The sequence below is a fragment of the Poecilia reticulata genome, chromosome 5 (assembly GCF_904066995.2).
Source record: "Poecilia reticulata chromosome 5, P_reticulata-male-v2, whole genome shotgun sequence".
Classification (NCBI taxonomy): Eukaryota; Metazoa; Chordata; class Actinopteri; order Cyprinodontiformes; family Poeciliidae; genus Poecilia; species Poecilia reticulata.
Window position 1 is genome coordinate 1472256 of NC_088834.1, and position 18596 is coordinate 1490851.

At 45.3% G+C, this 18596-nt stretch overlaps 1 protein-coding gene and 1 pseudogene across 3 annotated transcripts; one reads left to right on the forward strand and one right to left on the reverse strand.

The window, feature by feature from the left end:
- Positions 1-780: 780 nt before the first annotated feature.
- On the reverse strand, positions 781-12757 carry sdc4 (syndecan 4). Of its 2 annotated transcripts, none has more exons than XM_008408252.3 (5): positions 12463-12757; positions 3634-3817; positions 3526-3551; positions 3259-3454; positions 781-2738 (listed from the first exon to the last, which is right to left on the reverse strand). In XM_008408252.3, exons 1-5 carry the CDS (start codon positions 12517-12519, stop codon positions 2587-2589), a joined length of 615 nt encoding a protein of 204 aa, XP_008406474.1. In that variant the 5' UTR covers positions 12520-12757; the 3' UTR covers positions 781-2586. The 2 variants fall into 2 exon arrangements, with proteins under 2 accessions (XP_008406474.1, XP_008406475.1); XM_008408253.3 differs by having other exon boundaries at positions 3634-3814; positions 12463-12756.
- A 925-nt stretch (positions 12758-13682) lies between these two features.
- Positions 13683-18305, forward strand: LOC145551606 (E3 ubiquitin-protein ligase TRIM35-like; annotated as a pseudogene). The gene is made up of 3 exons (XR_014087477.1): positions 13683-13889; positions 16278-16391; positions 16483-18305. The product of XR_014087477.1 is annotated as an E3 ubiquitin-protein ligase TRIM35-like (transcript).
- The last annotated feature ends 291 nt before the right edge of the window (positions 18306-18596 follow it).

Here is an 18596-nt window from a genome sequence, read left to right on the forward strand (position 1 = left end):
CTCCAGTTCAGATCTTTGTAATCTTTACTATCCAAACAGTCCAGCTGGTTTAAAACCACTAATGTGATGTAATATCTTTACATAAATATCTATTCGATACCTGATTATATGAAATACCGTCTTTGTTCAGTTTCCAGGGTTTAAACAAAATTTTAAAAAAAGAATAAAAAAACATTTTATTCTGTGAAAAATGTGGATAGTTTCAAACAAGAAAAAGGATTAAATCAATACTTCTGGCACTTTTCCTGTCATTCTGCCATGAGTTTAATTTTAATAATGAGCTGAACCTGATTAATAATCAGTGCAGCTAAATAAACTTTAGAGCCGCTAATAAGAAACATCTACCAGAGGAAATGCAATACTTTTCTAAAAGAAATACAATTTTAAGTTTTTGGGGTTTTAAAGAGAAACAAAACTTTTACCCAAAAGAGAAAATATAAATTTTTTTTCTGTGGAAATTAATGCAGAGAAAGTGAATAAAAAAAAATCTAAAATAATATTTTTGGTGTCATTCTGTTGACTTTCATTTTAACAATGAACTGATCGTTTTACGCTCATTTGGAATAAATTTATGAACTGATATTTTTGTAAAATGCTTCGATTCAAATCTGCTGGGAATGTCATCGGGATTCTGGGAAGTTTTCCTTCTTCCATCGTTCCGGAAAGAAATCAGCAGATATTCAATTCAAGTTCAAGGCTGGACGTTTGTTTTTAGTTTATCTTCATCATGTTTGGTCTAGAAATCTGCAGGTCATGAAGACAGAGACGGGACTCATCTGCTAATGTGCATAAAAATAGCTTTATTTCCAATAATAAATCAGAACCTGCATGTAGAACCCAATGATTCATCGGCTTCTTCGCTCCACTGGTGTTTGACATTAAGCAGCAGAACTTTCTCTCCACGCCGACCGACCGCCCAGACCTGGGAACGACCCACAGTTTTACTCCTAATCTCAGAGCTCCGCCCCCCGGCGCCGCCGGGCGTCGAGGTCGGTCGGCTCGGTCCGGTCCTACAGAACCTCCTGGACTCGCCCACGGCGTTTCGTTTCAGTAACAAAAAAAACGGAAAAAAAGAAACGGGTCAGGCCCAGGTCTGCTGCCGTCGGCGCGGCTCATCATCCCCCGAACCAAAGATTTCTCCTTCTACACGTAAAAACAGCAAAAAACATAAATATGAAAAGCAAAAAAAAAAAAATGTCTAAAAGATAAAAAGAAATTCTTACAAAATAAATCGTTTCAAAACTAGGTCTCTGGAAATCCAACTAGTGTGTATAAAACTTTGAGAATCACATGTACAACAGCTTAAAGGGCCAGACACCCAGACCTGAAGGGAGGCAATAAAATTATTTGACAGTTAAATTAATACAAAAAGGGAAGTTGATCTAAAGCAGGAAAACAAACGAGGAGAGTTAGTATAAAAACTTTACATTTACAGTCGATCACATGAGCGTTACCGTGGAAACACAAACTATTTGGCATTTAAATATTTGGTAGATATTTCTGCTGCCAGGAAGCGGCCAAAGTACCAACCGTCAGATACGTTTTACTGAAGGACTATTTACAGGTCGGATCAGTCCGGGTCCGGATCCGGGTCCGGATCCGGGTCCGGCCGCCTCCGCCGGAGAAACACGAGCTTCTTTACAGAAATCATTCATATTTCGGCTTCAGGTTTGCTCGTCTCCGGCCGACTGGAGAAACGGTCGGCGTAGCTTATCGAGGAAAAGCCCTGACAAAAAAAAACAACAGAACCAAAACGAGACGGAAAGGTTTTCCAGAACCTCCAGGATGTGGAGAAAACGGAGGGTTTTCACCTTCCACCCTTCGGATTTGGGAATGAAAGGGGGATTCGATTCACGCGAGTCGGGATGCAACCCTGGAAACTCATTTCTGCTGAACGTTTGTCCCAAACTGGAGGCACGGCGGTGATCATTCCTAAACATCCTGAGGATTCTCGCTCCTTCCCAGCAGCGGAGGCGCTCTGCGTTCGCACCGGATCGTCGGGCAGGAAGGGAAACGGACCCGAGGAATCGGAAACTCGTTTTAATTAAAAATCTGTTACAGAAGAGAGCAGAAACAAAGACGGGCCTGCCTCTGGGACTCCAGCAGATACATTTAAATTATCAACATGATTGTGAGCTGACGGCTACAGGCCTTTTCAAAATAAAAGCAGTCTGAAAAACTTTTCCATCAAAAATAAAGGAAACAGAAAGGAGACAGAAACTGCAGACCGAGGAAGACGAGTGAATAAATAACATCTGTTAGTGTTTAGCAGGAAAAGTTCATTCTGTTGTTTTTTTCCTCTCAACTTGATCCGGAAAACATGGCGTACCGCAGCGGGAACGCTCCAACCTGCCAGGAAACTCAGCCTCTGATTGGTCAGTGAGATTCGTACGCATCAGGAGGCGGAGTCAGTCAATCGGTCGAGGCGCCGGGGATTCATCCGCCGCCACGCCGCTGAAGAAACACGAGGTGATGAAGATGAGGCACTGCAGGGCCGCCGGGCGGCCCGTCGGGTTTTTACGGCTGAGGTGTGTGTTTGTGTGTATGTGAGGTCAGGGAGGAAGGAGGCGGGGCAGGGGGCGGGGCCTACGCGTAGATCTCCGTGGTGGGCGCCTTCTTGTAGATGGGCTTCTTCCCCAGGTCGTAGCTGCCTTCGTCCTTCTTCTTCATGCGGTAGATGAGGAGGAGGATGAGGAGCACGGCGAACATGAGGCAGACGGCGCAGCCGGCGATCACAGCTGCAGCAGACAAACAAAAACACTTTTTATTTCATTTAATCAAATACAAGGCTCCCTGAAGGAGGCTGGCGGTGTCCAAACTGTGGTCCGGGGGCCATCTGTGGCCCTAAAATGACTTTGAGTCAAGAACCGTAAAAACTTGGCCAATAAAACAAAACGAGACCTAAAACATGAGATTCCTGGTTTTCCCTTTAATTTTGCAGCAGTTTGACTCACTTTATGATCTGAATCTTAAATGATTCACAGATTTGTTTTCTGTTGACAAAAAAAAAAAAAAACGGGGAAAAAGTTTGGACACCACCGCTTCACACTGTAAAACAGATTTAAAATGATTCAAATGTAAAATATTTTGCCGTTTTAGATAAAATCATTGGGGAATTAAACAGTCAGTGTGAATCAGGGCTTCAAAATAAGAGCCCAAGTATAAACAGCTGTTGACCAATTTTTAAATTGTACAAATTAAAATAAGAATTCATCTAGGAGAAGCTAGGCTAGCGGCGGCCGCGGAGCCGGTACCGACCTGCCAGGACCTCCGTCTTGTTGAAGATGCTGTCCCCTTTGGCCTGGGACATCAGGACGTTGGACGGGTTCTCCTCCTTGGTTTCGGGTTCGCTGCCCAGCAGAGGAATCTCGTTCGTCTTCTTCACCACGTCGATCTCGTAGTCTTTTGGTCCCACCGGGTCCGGCAGGTCAGGGATCCTGTTATCGAAGTCGGGCTGCAGGGAAAACAACCGGGTCAGAACTCGTTCCAGAACCTCACAGAACCTGCATTCAGAACCGTTCTCACCTTGGCTGAAGGTCTGGACTCGGTTTCTAAAGAGAATGAAAAAAAGAAAAGTATTTTAGATCCAAGCAGAACTTAAAGAACGTTCCGTTTTTAAAAACCAGAACCGACCTCCTTCTCCGGATCCGGACACATCGTATTCTTCGTCGTAATAATCGTCGTCTTCATCGTCTGGGAATCCAAAGTCGGAGCCGTTCGAAGAGTCTCCCGATGCCTCCAGGTCGCCGCCGTCCGTCGACATGGCAACCGTCTGCGTGGTGCTCATGGGCATCCACGTCTCCGTCTCCCTGACCTGCTGGGACACAACGGGCGGTTCAGGAAGGATTTCATTCCCAAAGCTACAGAGCCAGGATTCCCGGGAATCTTTAAACATCCAGAACAAGGAATCATCACCGAGAACCGGACCGGACCCAACGGCACTTTAATCACATTTCAGGATCCCACCCACTGCAGACACACACCTCCATCAGGCTGATTAACACACACAGTTAATCAGCTTTAAGGATGAGGCGGTGTGTGTGTGTGTGTGTGTGTGTGTGAGAAACAGGAATTCCCAACCAGCTGCTAAAAGCAGGAAACGGTTCAGCTCCCAGAGGAAGGAAGCAGAGAAGAAAAACTTCATTCTGAATATTTTTCATCAGCTGGAGGAGAAGAATCCTCTCAGTGGTTTTTCAATCTGTGAACTGGGAATTCCCAGTTGGAAAACGGGAAAACATGCAGCCAAACTTCAACAGGATTCCTTGTTCCAGACGTTTTCCTGAGACTCATTCCTCACAGCTGCAGAGCTTCTTAGGACAAAACGACTCCTGCTTTCACCTCTTCCTGGTTCTGACTTCAATCCGACCGGCGCTGGCGTCAACGGAACCAAGAGAGTCCGCTGAACGGATCATTCCCGACTGCTGTGGTTTAGTACGTCAGTTCAGTCCAGTTAAGGGAACTGAACCCGAGAGCAGATTTAACTGAAACAGGAATAAAACCTTGAGCTTTTTCAGCTCTTATATATAGAAACGGGAATTTCTCGGAATAAAAGTCGACCACAAACGCCACATCCTCACGGGCTGGGCCGGGCCGGGCCGGGCCAGCGGCACAGACGTCATGGTTCTGGTAATCGCTTCCATGTGAGTTCTGCAGCGACGTGTCGATGAACACGGCTCTGGAGCCGGAGCAGCCATTTCCCCCTCATGATGCTTTCACCCCGATTGGGAATGTTTTCTGGAAGTTCGGCTCAGAGACCCGTTTCCGGCCCCGCAGGCGGTTCTGCCTCAGACGTAAAGCGATGACTCGTGGCTCTGCGTTTCCTCATCCGAGTCGGGCTGCAACACGCCTGCCGAGTTACGTTACAGGAACCCCATTCCTCGGAGTCGGGCGGATTAAACCGGGAATGAGTCACAGGTTTCCGTGGCAACCCCTCAGGTCTGCTTCTCTTCACTCTGCGGCTCCCGGCAGGTTTAAAGGCCCCGAAAACTGTTTCTTTTTAAAATGACAAACCTTCACGGCTGCCGTATTTCAGCCGGATTTAACTGGGAACATTTTGGGTTTGTGAGTAAATATTTATTCCGACTCTGCAACCAGAACCAAAACCGGCAGAACCAAGTAAAGAACAAAGGTTTGCTTGTTCCGGCTGCTGGGAGAGCTTGGAGCTATTGGGAGATTTCTACTGGATTTGGCTCCAGGAAAAATGGAACGAAAAGAAAGAAAATTCATTCATTCATAAAGCAAAAAATTCACAACGAATGTCTGGAGGAACTTTACAAAGTTCAACTCAATCACAGATAATAACGGAGACAATTTTTACCGACTCTAAAAACATGTGGCATTTCATTTACTCAGCTGTTCTGTTCATTATTCAACTGAAAGTTTACAGAACAGTTTTATATTCATGCTCTTATTCTGAAGGGGATGGAGACGTCAACAGCAGTTCCGTTTCCTGTGGGTAACTCTGGGTCCAGTCCGATTCACCAGTTCAATGAAAACATTTAAAAATAAACGTTTGACAGAACTGTTCTGGAACAATCTACCTGCTGATTTTAAAAACAGCATCTCGGACCCAAATAAATAAAAAACGGTTTTCTGCGTCGATGATTGGCTGGTTCTGCCCTGCAGACGGGACGGGCTCGGCTCGTCTTGCCGTTAATCAGTAACTCGTTTAATGTTTCATCCGGTGTCGCTTCATGTCCAGTAATGAACCACAGATCGACTCGGATCAGGAAGTTGGGCTCACTTTGCCTTTAGGAGCCCATGAGGTTGAGCTTCATGTTCCAGTGCGTCACGTTCCAACCAGTTGGAGTTAAACTGGTTCGACTGGCTGGAATCGTCACCCTGTTAATGTTTACCATGACGGCTCCTCATCCTGGCGGCCCCTGACCTTTAACCCCTTGCAGTTATGAAACTAGAGTCCGAGTCGGACAGAGGGCGGGAAGACGGGATCCGTTACGCAAGAGGGGACCAGAACCGGGCCGAGTCCGTGACAGAAATAAGCCCCGGCAGCGCCGAGTCGATCCACAGAACATGAAACCCAACAGAACCACAAACAAAGCCTGTAAACAATAAGATCAGCAACTTTAATGGACGGCGCTATAAATACCGGCTCCACCCGGCCGACACACAAAGCTCAGGAGATGAAACCGAAGCTGCGGACGGCTAACCAAACACGGCTGTTGCCCTGGAAACGCCACCACAGCCAACCTCAGCAGGCAGATTGGAACCAAATGTGTTCGCGCTCCAGAACAGCAACACAAAGCCGGGCCGGCTGCGGTCCAAACTTCACGGAGAAGCCGGAATAAACGACACCATGTGCCGCAGAGAGACGATGTTTACTGACAGAAACATCAGCGGCCGTCCGCCTTCGGTTCCGACTGTAATGAGCCGCATGCGACCCGCAGGCGGCTGTGGAGCCGAGCCAAACCAGAACCTTGCATCCAGATGGACCCGACGAACGGGAAGGGGGAACTGAGAAAGAATCCAGAGTTAAAAATCTGTCATTTCTCACTCTGAACGGACCTGCAACCCAGACCATCATCATCATCATTCCGACCCGGATAAACTCCCAGCATCCGGCCCGTTCCTGCCACACAGAGCCGCTCTTTGTTCAACTAAAGCTCCTTAATTGCAGAGCTTGTTTGGTCTCGCTGATCATGTGACTCATGTTCATTGCGTGAATCGCCAGGCAAACGAAGAAACGGCTGGAGTTATTCCTTCCGCTGGAATGTGGTTGGGAATGCTGCCGATTAAACCGATCAACAGATAAAAGACGCAGTTTGGCTGCATTTCAGTCCAACTGTTGTAGAAGTTTTATGGGATGTTTCGGTATTCCGGGGCAGAAACTTCATCTCCAGGTTTATTTATGAGAAAACTTTTCAAACGTGAATCATTCATCACCTCCTTCCTGGGCCACCCACGGTCCAGAACAACCCAGTTTGGACCCGGGTCCAATCCGTGACAGGGAACAAAGATGTGCACATGCCTCCAGCATGTCAATGAGTGAGCCAACCAGGTCCAACTGAAAACAATCCCTCCGTCTTCCGACCCGGACAGGAGCATCTGCTCCATTCACACGGCAGGCAGCCGCTCCATTTCCAACATCTACGTCCGGCCGCTTTCCCAACCCGCATGACCCCCAACCGGACCTTTCAGTCTGGAGCAGAACTTCACGCCCGGTCTTCTGGTACTTTCAGCTGATTCCAATCAGTAGTTGGACTTTCAGGTCGTTTGGTCCAGTAACTCCAGCACCAATGCAGTTATTTCTGAGAAGAAGCAGAAGCTCCAGTTTTCTCCCAGACTTCCTGTTTCATGGCGACAGACTCAATGGGAAGCGGAGGTTCTGGGCTTAATGGGTCTAATGGGGTTCTGATGAGGATCCTCCTGAGGGAGCTACTGATCTTATCCATGCAGCTTTTATTGGACACTTCCTGCCAGTGATGAGACCGCTGGGCCACGATAACCAGACGGTACCGGGTCGTTCCTGAAGCCGTGAGCGACGGAGCAGCAACCCATTCCTCACATCCGACGTTTCTCCTCCAGGCAGAACCGGACGAAGACAACCATGCTGAAGAGCTTTTATTGGATGAAGGATGCAGCTGCAGCGCTGAAGGTCAGGAAACATCAAATCCATTCAGTGTCAAACAAAAGTCCCAGGAGACAAGAAGACCTGATGGATGGACACAATAAGAGCTTTGACTTCCAGGCCGAGGAGGAACGGCCCAGTTAGAGGCATTAACTCTGATTAGAGTCACGCTGCTGCAAGCGGCGTTCAGAGACGATGGGTTCTGATTTAAAACACTGAACATTTAGAATCAGAACATGAACGCACGGCCGGACCAAAGCCTGCTGCAGTCGGTTCTGGTTCTGATCAGAAGGAATCTGCAGCGTATAGTTTATATTCTGATACTTGAGCCTGGAACAAAAACAGAAAATATCAGGCCTGGAGGCACGGCTGGTCCGCTGCTGCTTTATGCTGACTGTAGCTCTGTGTGTGTGTGTGTGTGTGTGTGTGTGTGTGTGTGTGTGTGTGTGTGTTCTGACTGAGGAATGTGCCTGGATGTGGGCCGGCTCGCCAGTCGAGGTCTCGGCTGCTCAGTCAGCCACCACATTCCTGTCTCGGCTCTGGAGGAGCCAAAGCAAACCAACGCTCCGAGAACCAACGTCAGCCTGCAGAGTCCGGCAGGAAAACAGAATCAGAGTCCCGACCGACTCAGAACTTTCTGGAAAATTACGCGCCGACACAGAAACAGGCCGGGAACCTGCAGCCGAGTTCTGCAGATCCAGTCAGAAACGCCACAAACACTCTGATCTGTGAGGACATTCTCCTTGATTTGCTCTCGTTTAGCGAGGAAAACTCCTCCGAGCTCCACAGCAACCGGCTCCGTTACGCAACAGCTGCGAAAACCAGCAGAACCCGAGTTGGTTTGCTCCCACAGCCAAAACGCCAAGCAGAACCACAGCCAGGCAAATAAACGGAGCCCCAGGCAAACAAATCCAAAAGCAGGAGTACAACATGACGTTCCTGCAGAGCAGGAGGTCAGAGTTCAGCTGCTTCACGAAGCACAACCTCAGGATGATCAACCCCAGAGGAGGAAGGAGACCACTGCTCAGTTCTGCTGACGAACGCAGCTCCATGGAGCTGCACAACATTTAAAGATATAAAAGACTATTATAAATAAAATATGCTAACAGTGACGTAGGTTCCCATGTCAGCTGCTCTGCTCAAGCTGGGCTTAATCTAAACATGGTGGGAAAATGTGAGCTTCCATCCCAAGTTTAAGCTTTTTGGCTCAAAATTAGAAACAGGATTCCAGTGAAATGTGGGAGGTTTTCCAACCAAGAGGATGAGGGCCGTCACCCCAACGTGTTAATGTAGATGAATCTTTACATTTTTATGCGCTAAATGTTACATTCTAAGAAAAAAATTATTTTTAAATGTTTCATTTAACCGATGAACCAAACAAAGTTTTTCCAAATCAGACTGGAAACAAATCTTTGGAAAGGACTCTGGAACCGGGAGATGAATCTTGTCCATATGTCTGGAGTTTATCTGTAACCCTTTAGACACCAGGAGAGGAAACTGAACTGTATTAATGTTTACATGTTTACAGGCCTACAACCGTAAACCCGAAGCACAAACATCCGCTAACAGCGCTGGACAACCAAGATGCTTCAGCCAGGATCAAGTTCTGCTTCCAAAAACAATCTGATGAAGTCTGTTGCTATGCTAACAGGGGTTAGCGCTGTGCTAACAGGGGTTAGCGCTGTGCTAACAGGAGTTAGCGCTGTGCTAACAGGAGTTAGCGCTGTGCTAACAGGAGTTAGCGCTGTGCTAACAGGAGTTAGCTCGCCTGTCCAAGGCTAAAGCGGCTTCTCAATGCTAAACATGCTTCAGCAGCTGCCGTCGGCGTAAACTGTCCACATATCTAAAGGATTTGCTTAAAAAAATTAATTTGATGGTGGAATAAAACAAGAACCGTCTCTGTGTTTGTGCTCATATGTCCAGTTATTCAATAATGTTTTTGTTGATATATAGTTTGTTTCAAATGCGATAATAACCCTACAATTAACTTGATTAAAAACTTTAATCCAGTCCAACCACCACAGAAAACGTCTCCAGCCTCCAGAGTTCCTGGTTCTGTCCGGAGTTCCTGCAGGATTCATGGAAGTAGTTTAATTACAGTTCTTTCAAAGAAAGAAGAGGGATGAAAGTGATACGGGGGGTTTAAAGCTAAATGCACCCGTATAGTTCCCGTCGGCGCTGCCAGAGTATGCAGCGGTTGGACGGGGTGGAGGGAGGTCGGGTTCGGCGGCCCGCCAGCGCAGCCAGGAAGGACAAAAAGCTCCTCTCTCCGTGCCAACATTCCTGGGCCCAAAGGGATTTTATAGACCAGCGGACAGCAAAGCAGGAACCATTATTACATCCTAGTCATACTATTTATCACGCTCCCCTCCTTCCCTCCGTCCTTTCACCGCGGCGGCTTTCACAGCGCCCCGTCATGCAAAGGAGACAAAAAAGAAAAACTTCCTTTAAAAATCCTGCCTCATTCTCTTGCAAATGATCCGAGAGGCTAAATGCCAAACCAGCCACATTCCTACAAGATCCACCAGAAAGGAGCCAACAAGCCGAGGGTTGCTGGATTAACTCCACTGATTAACAGCCTTTAATCTGCATTAATAGAGCCAATTAAAACCAATTTGAGATCAAACCGGAGCGTCGCGCCTCAACGAGCCACAGGAAGTTCGCTCTCCTTTACTCTCACATGTGACAATAACCTCTTTATTTAAAGGCAGGATAATTTTCCTCAGATCCTCAGGTGCTTTCCCGTCTCCCACCCCCATACTGCTCACCAAGGACCCGTTCCAACTTGTATCCCAACGGGAGCAGAAAACATTCCGGCTGACGAGGCCGGAAAGCTGGAACAGCCGGATGCGTTTCTCCAGACTAAACCGAAACAAACCAAGCTTGGATGCGTCGATTCCAAAAACTTCCTGTTTGGTTTCCAGTGGATTAGAAATCCACCTTAATCCTCAAACACATTCCGATCATTCCCGTGGCTCTGCTTGCCTTCAGAGCGCGTTCTTTTGTCAGGTGAGGGAACATTGTTATCGATTAGCGAGGAACGCCGAAGCCACATACCACCGATGACCTCAGCAGGAGATGAAAAGGCGGCGAGTGAGAGGGAGGCGGAGGGAAGGCCTTTCAAAGAACCGGGAAGAAAGACGGAGCGACGGGCCGAGGAGGCAAGAGCTTCACTTACAGAGCAGGAGAAACGGGATGAGGGGGAATGTTTCGGTGGGAAAGCTGTAGGTGTTTCCACACCAGGCCCGGCTAGAAAGGAGCGTCCCCTGTGAAAAGACCCCGAGGCCCTATTGAGATCCCTCCAAGTGTGTAAAATCCCCCAGAGGGCCGGTCAAGATCACCAGAGGTCACATTCCAGCATGAAGGAAGGAAAGAAAAGGGGAGGAGGTGAGGAATATCACAGACAGTAAAAACGAGGTGGATCAGATCATCTTAGAAATTCCTGCCGGCTTTCCGATGATTGAAGACTGGAGGAGGGTGAAAACCTGCCATTACTGCCGTTTCCCTCCATTTGTTCAGAGAGGCTGGGAGGAGGAGAGGACTGTGGGTGGCCCGCAGCACCACTCCTCCTCCTCCTCCACCCAGAAGTATCACTCAGTGAAAACACACAAAAAAAACAACTAAAGTCTTTTATTTACTCAACCCAGGAAAAATCCACAGAAACCAACCAATCAGCTGATCCTGCTCGTGGACAACAAGGTCACATGACTAAACCCAGGAACAAGAACATAACCTCCAACAGCTGGTCAGAACCAAGAGATGGCCGTTCTGTTATGACCCAAACGGAACCAGAACCAGGAACTTTACAGAAGTTGCAACAGGTGGGTGGAGACACTGGTACCTGCCTCAACAGTTGACCAATCAAATAAATCCACTCCCGTCCAAAATACCCAGGATTTCCACTTCCCAACGTCTACACCAGGATGATTCACTGGGTCGGATTGATCCCGTCAGGGTGCATCTGCCCAAACTAGATTAAGCAATTTCTGTGTTCATCTGTCCACAGAGCAAGCCCACAGCATGACACCTCCACATGGACAATCATCTACTAGACTCATCCAGCATCAGTTTAATCTGGAAAATTTGAGTCTTTTCTTACAATGTTTTCTCTTGCTGAAGAATAATTCCTGTTCAAACACGAGCAGCAGTGGGATCGGCTGGTCTGAGCCCAAATCTGACCAACACACTGTTAATCTTTACAGACTGAGCTGAGGAAATATTAACATCATGTTCACGACAGACACCAGAACATTGTGAAATTTGGTTTTGCAGTTTTAAAATGCAGCCAAAGGAAATGCCTAAGAGTCTGGATAATTGTTGATTTGGCTTTTTTTTTTTTTTTTAAACGGGAAAACCTGTTTGGAAATGAGAGGTTCTGGACTGAGGAGAGCTGCTGGATCAGCAAACATCATGGAAAAGCCCAAACCGGGAGTCTGGTTCTTCCAAACCCGCAGCACACAAATTCTTTAGGGATTAAGTCAACCTTTTGGATCTGGGAACACAGGAAGTCCCTGTTTAACTCTTCCCAAATGTTTGGAGGAGGAGGGAAAACTTGCTCTAATTCCCGGGTTGTTCAAGTTTCTCCTCAACATTTATACCAAAACAAACATCTACGAAGTTAGATTAGGCTGGATACTAGATGAAACGTTATCTGGGTTACAACTGAGCAGTTCTGGTTCTGGTTCTGGAGCCGCCCCCCACCACCTCCCCAATCTGGGCCCCATCTGGGATAATAGGAGCAGGCTGTGGGAGTCCGAGCCTGAAAACCCGCAGTTTTACAGAAAACCAGATACAAATCAACCAAACACACAGCTGAACCCGTTAAACCAAGCACAGAAAGCAGTGGGCTCGGTTCGGTTCGGCCTGGATGGACTCACCGACTCTGAGAGGACGGAGGCGGACAGCATCAACACGAGGCACAGGGGGAAAATCATGGCTGTCCTCTCACTTCGCAGCGTGTTTGGATCAGAACCGGAGGATAAAACTGCGCAGCGCCGATATTTAACACCTTCTACCGGCTTCGGACTGGTGAGTCTTCACTGCTCCTGGGTCCAACTTTAGTCCAGGAAAGGTTCCGTCTGCTCCGGTGTTTGTCGCTTTGACCGTTTGTCTTCTGCTATGTCTGTCTCCGCTGACCGCTGGATCTCTACTGGGGCTCACACACCGGCTCGTCCTCTCCTCTATGCTTCATATGGAGTGACTTAGCCAATCAAAATCCGTGACGTTGCGAAATTTTCCGTAACTCCGCCCCTCAGCAACAACAACAACAAAAAACTCCGCCATGTTGGTGGGGGAAGGCAGCCTGCATTCTGCTTGTTTTTAGAGCAGTCATACGTCAACGCAGCCGCCATATTGAAGAGGATACCTTTATTTGAGTTGTGAAGGCACTTTTTTTTAACGATATGGGTCGTTAAAAAAGAACTAAACCAGCTCAGAACCCAGTGTTTCCGGAACCAGCAAAAATGTGAAGCATCATTTAGTTTCTCTGCTCCTCAGATGGGCAACACACTGCCTGAAAAAATGTTCAGAACTCAAAGGTTCTTTAAATCAGGACTGAAAACATGTTGGTTTACTGCAGCTTCTGATACACATTTTGAATAAAAAGCTCTTTGGCTGTTTAAATCATGAGAATTAAAACTAGATTTAAATTCAAAATTAAACATTCACCAAAAGTTAGGTTCAGATTTGCCTTAAATATCTATATATGTTCCACAGATTTTTATTAAGTGGTTTTGCGTTTTTAATGAATCATGTAAAATAATGTTGTCATGTGTATGAATAAAATACTTTATTTAGCTGAAAACCAGACTGATAAAGTTTTAAAAGTAGCTTCCACTGTTTATGGTGCAATGTTGTACGTGAAATAACACAGTATTTATATTTTTACCTATTTAGAAATAGTAATAATAATAAAGTAACTAGTCCAGAAGTTGTTGTTTGAGAATATGCAATGCTGTAGAGCCAAAGCAGTTCCTTTAGCATTAAAACATCAATGTTTATTTAAAAGTGGAGCTGCTTTCTTTCTCTGTATTCTTCTGTCTCAGTCAGTATCTGTTTTAATGACAGTTAATAACGAAACAAACCTTTAAAACAACCAACCTAAAGCTTATGTAACTCGGGGTGTTACGGACCACTTTCACTTTCCTCCAAACAGAAATAACTGCATGAATGATAAGAGAGCGCTGGTTGAATTTCTCTGAGTTAATCAGTCATGATTAACTCATTAACAGGTTCTTTCTCTGTTCCAGGTAAAGCTGAAGCAACCGACAGGTTTTTCCTCTCCGCTGCTTCATGGAAACTCAGGGTGACGACATCTTCTTCCTCCTTTCTACTCTTTCACTCTCTCACCACTAGAGCGCCGTTCATTTCATTTTCCTGTTTTCTGATGAGTGGTCGCTGTTTTCATTTTCACATTAATTACCTAAAAAAACCCAAGAAAAACCAACAGTTTTTCTATCAAGACCAAACTGGAACTTTGTTGTTCTGAGTTAAATAGATTTTATGAACAATTACTAAATCAAAACAAAATTTAGACATTAATTACGTATAATCAACAAATGTTGGAAATTAAACTTTCCAACATTTTTTAATAAAATGTTTTCTTTTTGGAAAGATTTGTATTTTCCTCTGCGGCTGAGTTCAGTTCATTCAGTTAATCAGATTATTATTGTAAAGTCAATTTATTTGAGGAACTGTCACTGAGTGAAATGTTTTATATAGATTAATTACACACAGATGCCGTTACTTTAATTATTATGATTTTCTGCATAATTAAAAATTGAAATAATACATCAAACAAATAAATAAACTCATTTTAAAAACAGAAATGTGGGTTTAATAAAGGTTATTTTCAAAAAGTAATCTGACAAACACGACTCATTATATTCTAATTTGCATTAAATATGTTCTTTTCAGAGAAAATAAAAATTATTTGACAAAATCAGTCTTAAAACTTGCTGTTTTATTTAGTTTAATTTTTCCACATTAAAGCCAACATACCAAACATTTTTATGTATTTTTCTCACATCCTTATTTATCATCCTATTCACAAGTTGCTGTTTTAGCATTTAGTTTTTTGTTCCATCTACTGTAATTAAATATTTCCTTCACCATCTAAAATATATTTTTAGTATATTTGGTCTATTCAGTAATCATAACAAATGGCTCATATACAGACTAATCATAGATATTTTCTGTATCCTCTGAAATACATTTATATTTTTGTTGATTATAAAACAGCACAATGTTAATGTGTGAATTCTGCATGGCTTAGATTTGCTTATTTATAGAAACTTTTAGAGGTTTTTGGTATTTTATGACTCAGTTTTCGCTGCTAAATGCCAATTTAACCCTAAATCTGGGCAAATTCCCACATGAAGAAGATTCTGGATCCAGTCTTTCCGCGTGGAGTTTCCACATTTTCCTGAGTGCATGTTTCCTCCCCCAGTCTGAAGGTGAACGCCGACTCGCCCCCAGGTGTGAGTCCGTCATGGGACGGACCGGCAGCTGCGGCCTGAAAGACGCAGCAAAGGAGAGCCTGACTCTCAGGGCACAGCCTGTAATAATAACCGCTTATCTTCAGAAAATGATTGGAATCAGTGTTTCTATTATTTTTGACAGCTGGGACACAACGTGGGGATTTTCCTGTTTGCCGTTTCATTTCATCCATGATGAGAAGGAAACGAGTTCAGATTATGAAGCGGGGAAAACCCAACGGCTGTACCGGCGCGTGCTCCGAGCCGTTCGCCTGTGAAAACTCCTCTGGCAGACTAATATTAGCAGCATGAAGGGAAAGTGTCTCGGAGCTGCTGGAAACCCCTAAACAGTTAAAGTGACTGTTTGCTTTGGAAGGAGGGAAGTTTCATTCCCTGCCAAACCTGCTGGCCTTATCAGCTCCGATCAGGCAGTTGAACCTGCTGCGGATATTGCTTACATACGGCCTCGCTCACTGAGAGTACTGCTTTACCCAGTTTCACTGTCAGAACATAATGAAAGATTATCAGATATTAAAGGAAATACAAGATTTAAAAACAGAAAAGTGAGATTTTAGACTAGTGGACAGAAATGAAGCCCAGAAGCAGGAAACACGAACATTATGTTGATGATTCAGCAGTTTGTCATTATTCTCTGTGATCTTTTTCTTTTTAGTCTCTAAGTTTTTATTCAATCTGCCCGTCGACCCAGAAAAGTCTTCCGTACTGCTGTCAGGACACTTGATCTCACGGAGTTTTATGGTTAATTAAAACTTTAATGGAAAAATCTGTTTCAGCCCCATCACACTTTTTACAAAATCAAACAAGTTTGGTGTAAATCATTGTTAACATTGTTTGAGTTTGTTCATGTGGAGACGGGAGAGTTGATCTCTGGTTACTATGGAAACCTTTTTAAAAAAAAAAAAAATCTTAATTGTAATTTCACACATTTTTTGTTGCACAAATGTGACAGTTGATTGAAATCATATTTAATTAGATTTTCATAAATGAATTGGCTGGTTGACCTTTGATGACCTCTGGAAACATTAATTGATATCTTTAAAATGACAGCAGCCCAAATGAATTTTAAGGAGATGAGGGTCGGAGCCGACTTCACTCAGGTGATCTGATGAAGATTCAGGAGGTTTTACAGCAGCTCAGAGGTTTAACCTTTGGATTGAACTTCCAAGTGGAACTCAACTGGTTGTTGCTCCTTACAGAGTCGATCAGATTCACCTTCAGACCAAACCAGCAGCTTCCTCTGACTGAGTCCAGCTGCAGGAGGGAAAAGTGTAAACCTCCAACTCTGCTGCTTCAAGCTGCTCACACTGAAGGTGAGTTGGACCAAAACACTCAGAGTCACTTTGAGGGAAGTTAGTAGAGGAGGGAGGGAGCCGAGACTGACTGGACCTTCTGTGTTTTCAGCTTCGCTCAGAGACAAAATGGCTTCCAGGTCAGAGGAGGATCTCTGCTGTCCGGTCTGTCAGGACGTCTTTACGGATCCGGTGGTTCTGTCATGTAGCCACAGCTTCTGTAGGGAGTGTCTGAAGAGCTGGTGGAGAAAGGAACCAGCAAGAGAGTGTCCAGTTTGTAAGAGGAGATCTTCAAAGATGGAACCACCCTGTAACCTGGTTCTGAAGAACCTGTGTGAATCATTCCTACAGCAGAAAATCCAAAATGCTCCAGAGGGTCTCTGCTCTCTGCACTCTGAGAAACTCAAACTCTTCTGTCTGGACCATCAGCAGCCAGTTTGTCTCGTCTGCAGAGATTCAGAAAAACACTCCAAGCACAGATTCAGACCCACTGATGAAGCTGCTCAGCAACAGAAGAAGAAACTTCAGGAAACTCTGGAGCCTTTAAAGAAGAAGCTGGAGCTGAAGAAGGAAGTTAAAGAGGAGTTTGATCAGACAGCAGAACACATGAAGGTCCAGGCCCGACACACAGAGAGGCAGATTGTTGAGCAGTTTAAGAAGCTTCATCAGTTTCTGGCAGAGGAAGAGGAGGCCAGGCTGGCTGCACTGAGGGAGGAAGAGGAGCAGAAGAGAGGGATGATGAAGGAGAAGATGGAGGCTCTGAGCAGAGAGATAGCAGCTCTTTCAGACACAGTCAGAGCCACAGAGGAGGAGCTGAGAGCTGCAGACGTCTCATTCCTGCACAACTAAGGCTGCAGTGGAAAGAGTCCAGCGCTGCCCCCTGCTGGAGGATCCACAGCTGCCCTCAGGAGCTCTGATAGACCAGGCCAAACATCTGGGCAACCTGGCCTTCAACATCTGGAGCAACATGAAGGACATGGTAACCTACACTCCTCTGGTTCTGGACCCAAACACGGCTGGTCCAGAACTCATCCTGTCTGAAGATCTGACTGGCGTTAGTCTAGGAGAGGAACAGCAGCTTCCTGATAATCCAGAGAGGTTTGGTATCTGGGTTTCTGTCTTGATCTCTGAGGGTTTTAACTCAGGGACCCACAGCTGGGATGTTGATGTTGGACACAGTGAGGACTGGATGCTTGGTGTGTTTGCAGAGTCGGTCCAGAGGAAGCGAGACAGAGTCTGTATTTTGGTTCCTGTGGGTCTATAAAAGCAAATACTCAATACAGTCACCAGATCCTTTCACAGATCTCCGAATAGAGAGGAAGATCCAGAGGATCAGAGTTAATCTGGACTGGGACAGAGGAGAGCTGTCGCTCTCTGACCTGGACACACACACACACACACACACACACACACACACACACACACACACACACACACACACACACACACACACACACACACACACACACACACACACACACACACACACACCTTCACTGACAGGATGTTTCTTTACATCATCTTACCAATGAATGTCTCAGTTAGCAAACAGCAGCTCTGATGTTCTCAACATTTAATTTCTTTAACTTTGGTTTCTAAATTCTTATAACTATCGTTATTTTAATGATCTGTGTGATATCGGCTGCTGTCCGCAGCTGCAGATTTTATTTCAATCAGTTCTGATATCAACCTGTTGACAAGCTGCTTCTCACCACTCTGTTGTTGAATGTTACGGAAGCGCATTGCTATCACGCAGGAAAAAAAAATTCGAGCGCTATCACGTTATAACGTGATACGTATCTTGTTAAAACGTGATACATATCACGTTATAACGTGATACTATCTTGTTAAAACGTGATACATATCTTGTTAAAACGTGATAGTTATCTTGTTAAAACGTGATATGTATCTTGTTAAAACGTGATATGTATCTTGTTAAAACGTGATAGTTATCTTGTTAAAACGTGATACGTATCTTGTTAAAACGTGATAATTCTATGTCCAGGAAGTGGCGGTATTATGCTAGGCTGGTACAGTGGCTGACATGAATTGGTCAGGTTTCCCTTCATGTTTGGTCTACACGGATATGGATGCTGTGGTTAAAACCATTAATAGCTACTCTGAGCAGGATCCTACACAGAACGGGGCTGCACAGAAGGAAACGTCTGTTTGGTTCTCTAGCTGTGGCGACGTTCCTGACTGACTGGATCGAAGCTGAAGTTGGCT

Excerpts from the sequence above, each read along its gene's own strand:
- sdc4 (XM_008408252.3), bottom strand. The coding sequence starts at position 12,519 with ATGATTTTCCCCCTGTGCCTCGTGTTGATGCTGTCCGCCTCCGTCCTC. Across the intron at positions 3,455-3,525 it reads AGTCCAGACCTTCAGCCAAG|CCCGACTTCGATAACAGGAT; the intron begins GTGAGAACGGTT and ends TTTTCCCTGCAG. Across the intron at positions 2,739-3,258 it reads CAAGACGGAGGTCCTGGCAG|CTGTGATCGCCGGCTGCGCC; the intron begins GTCGGTACCGGC and ends TGTCTGCTGCAG.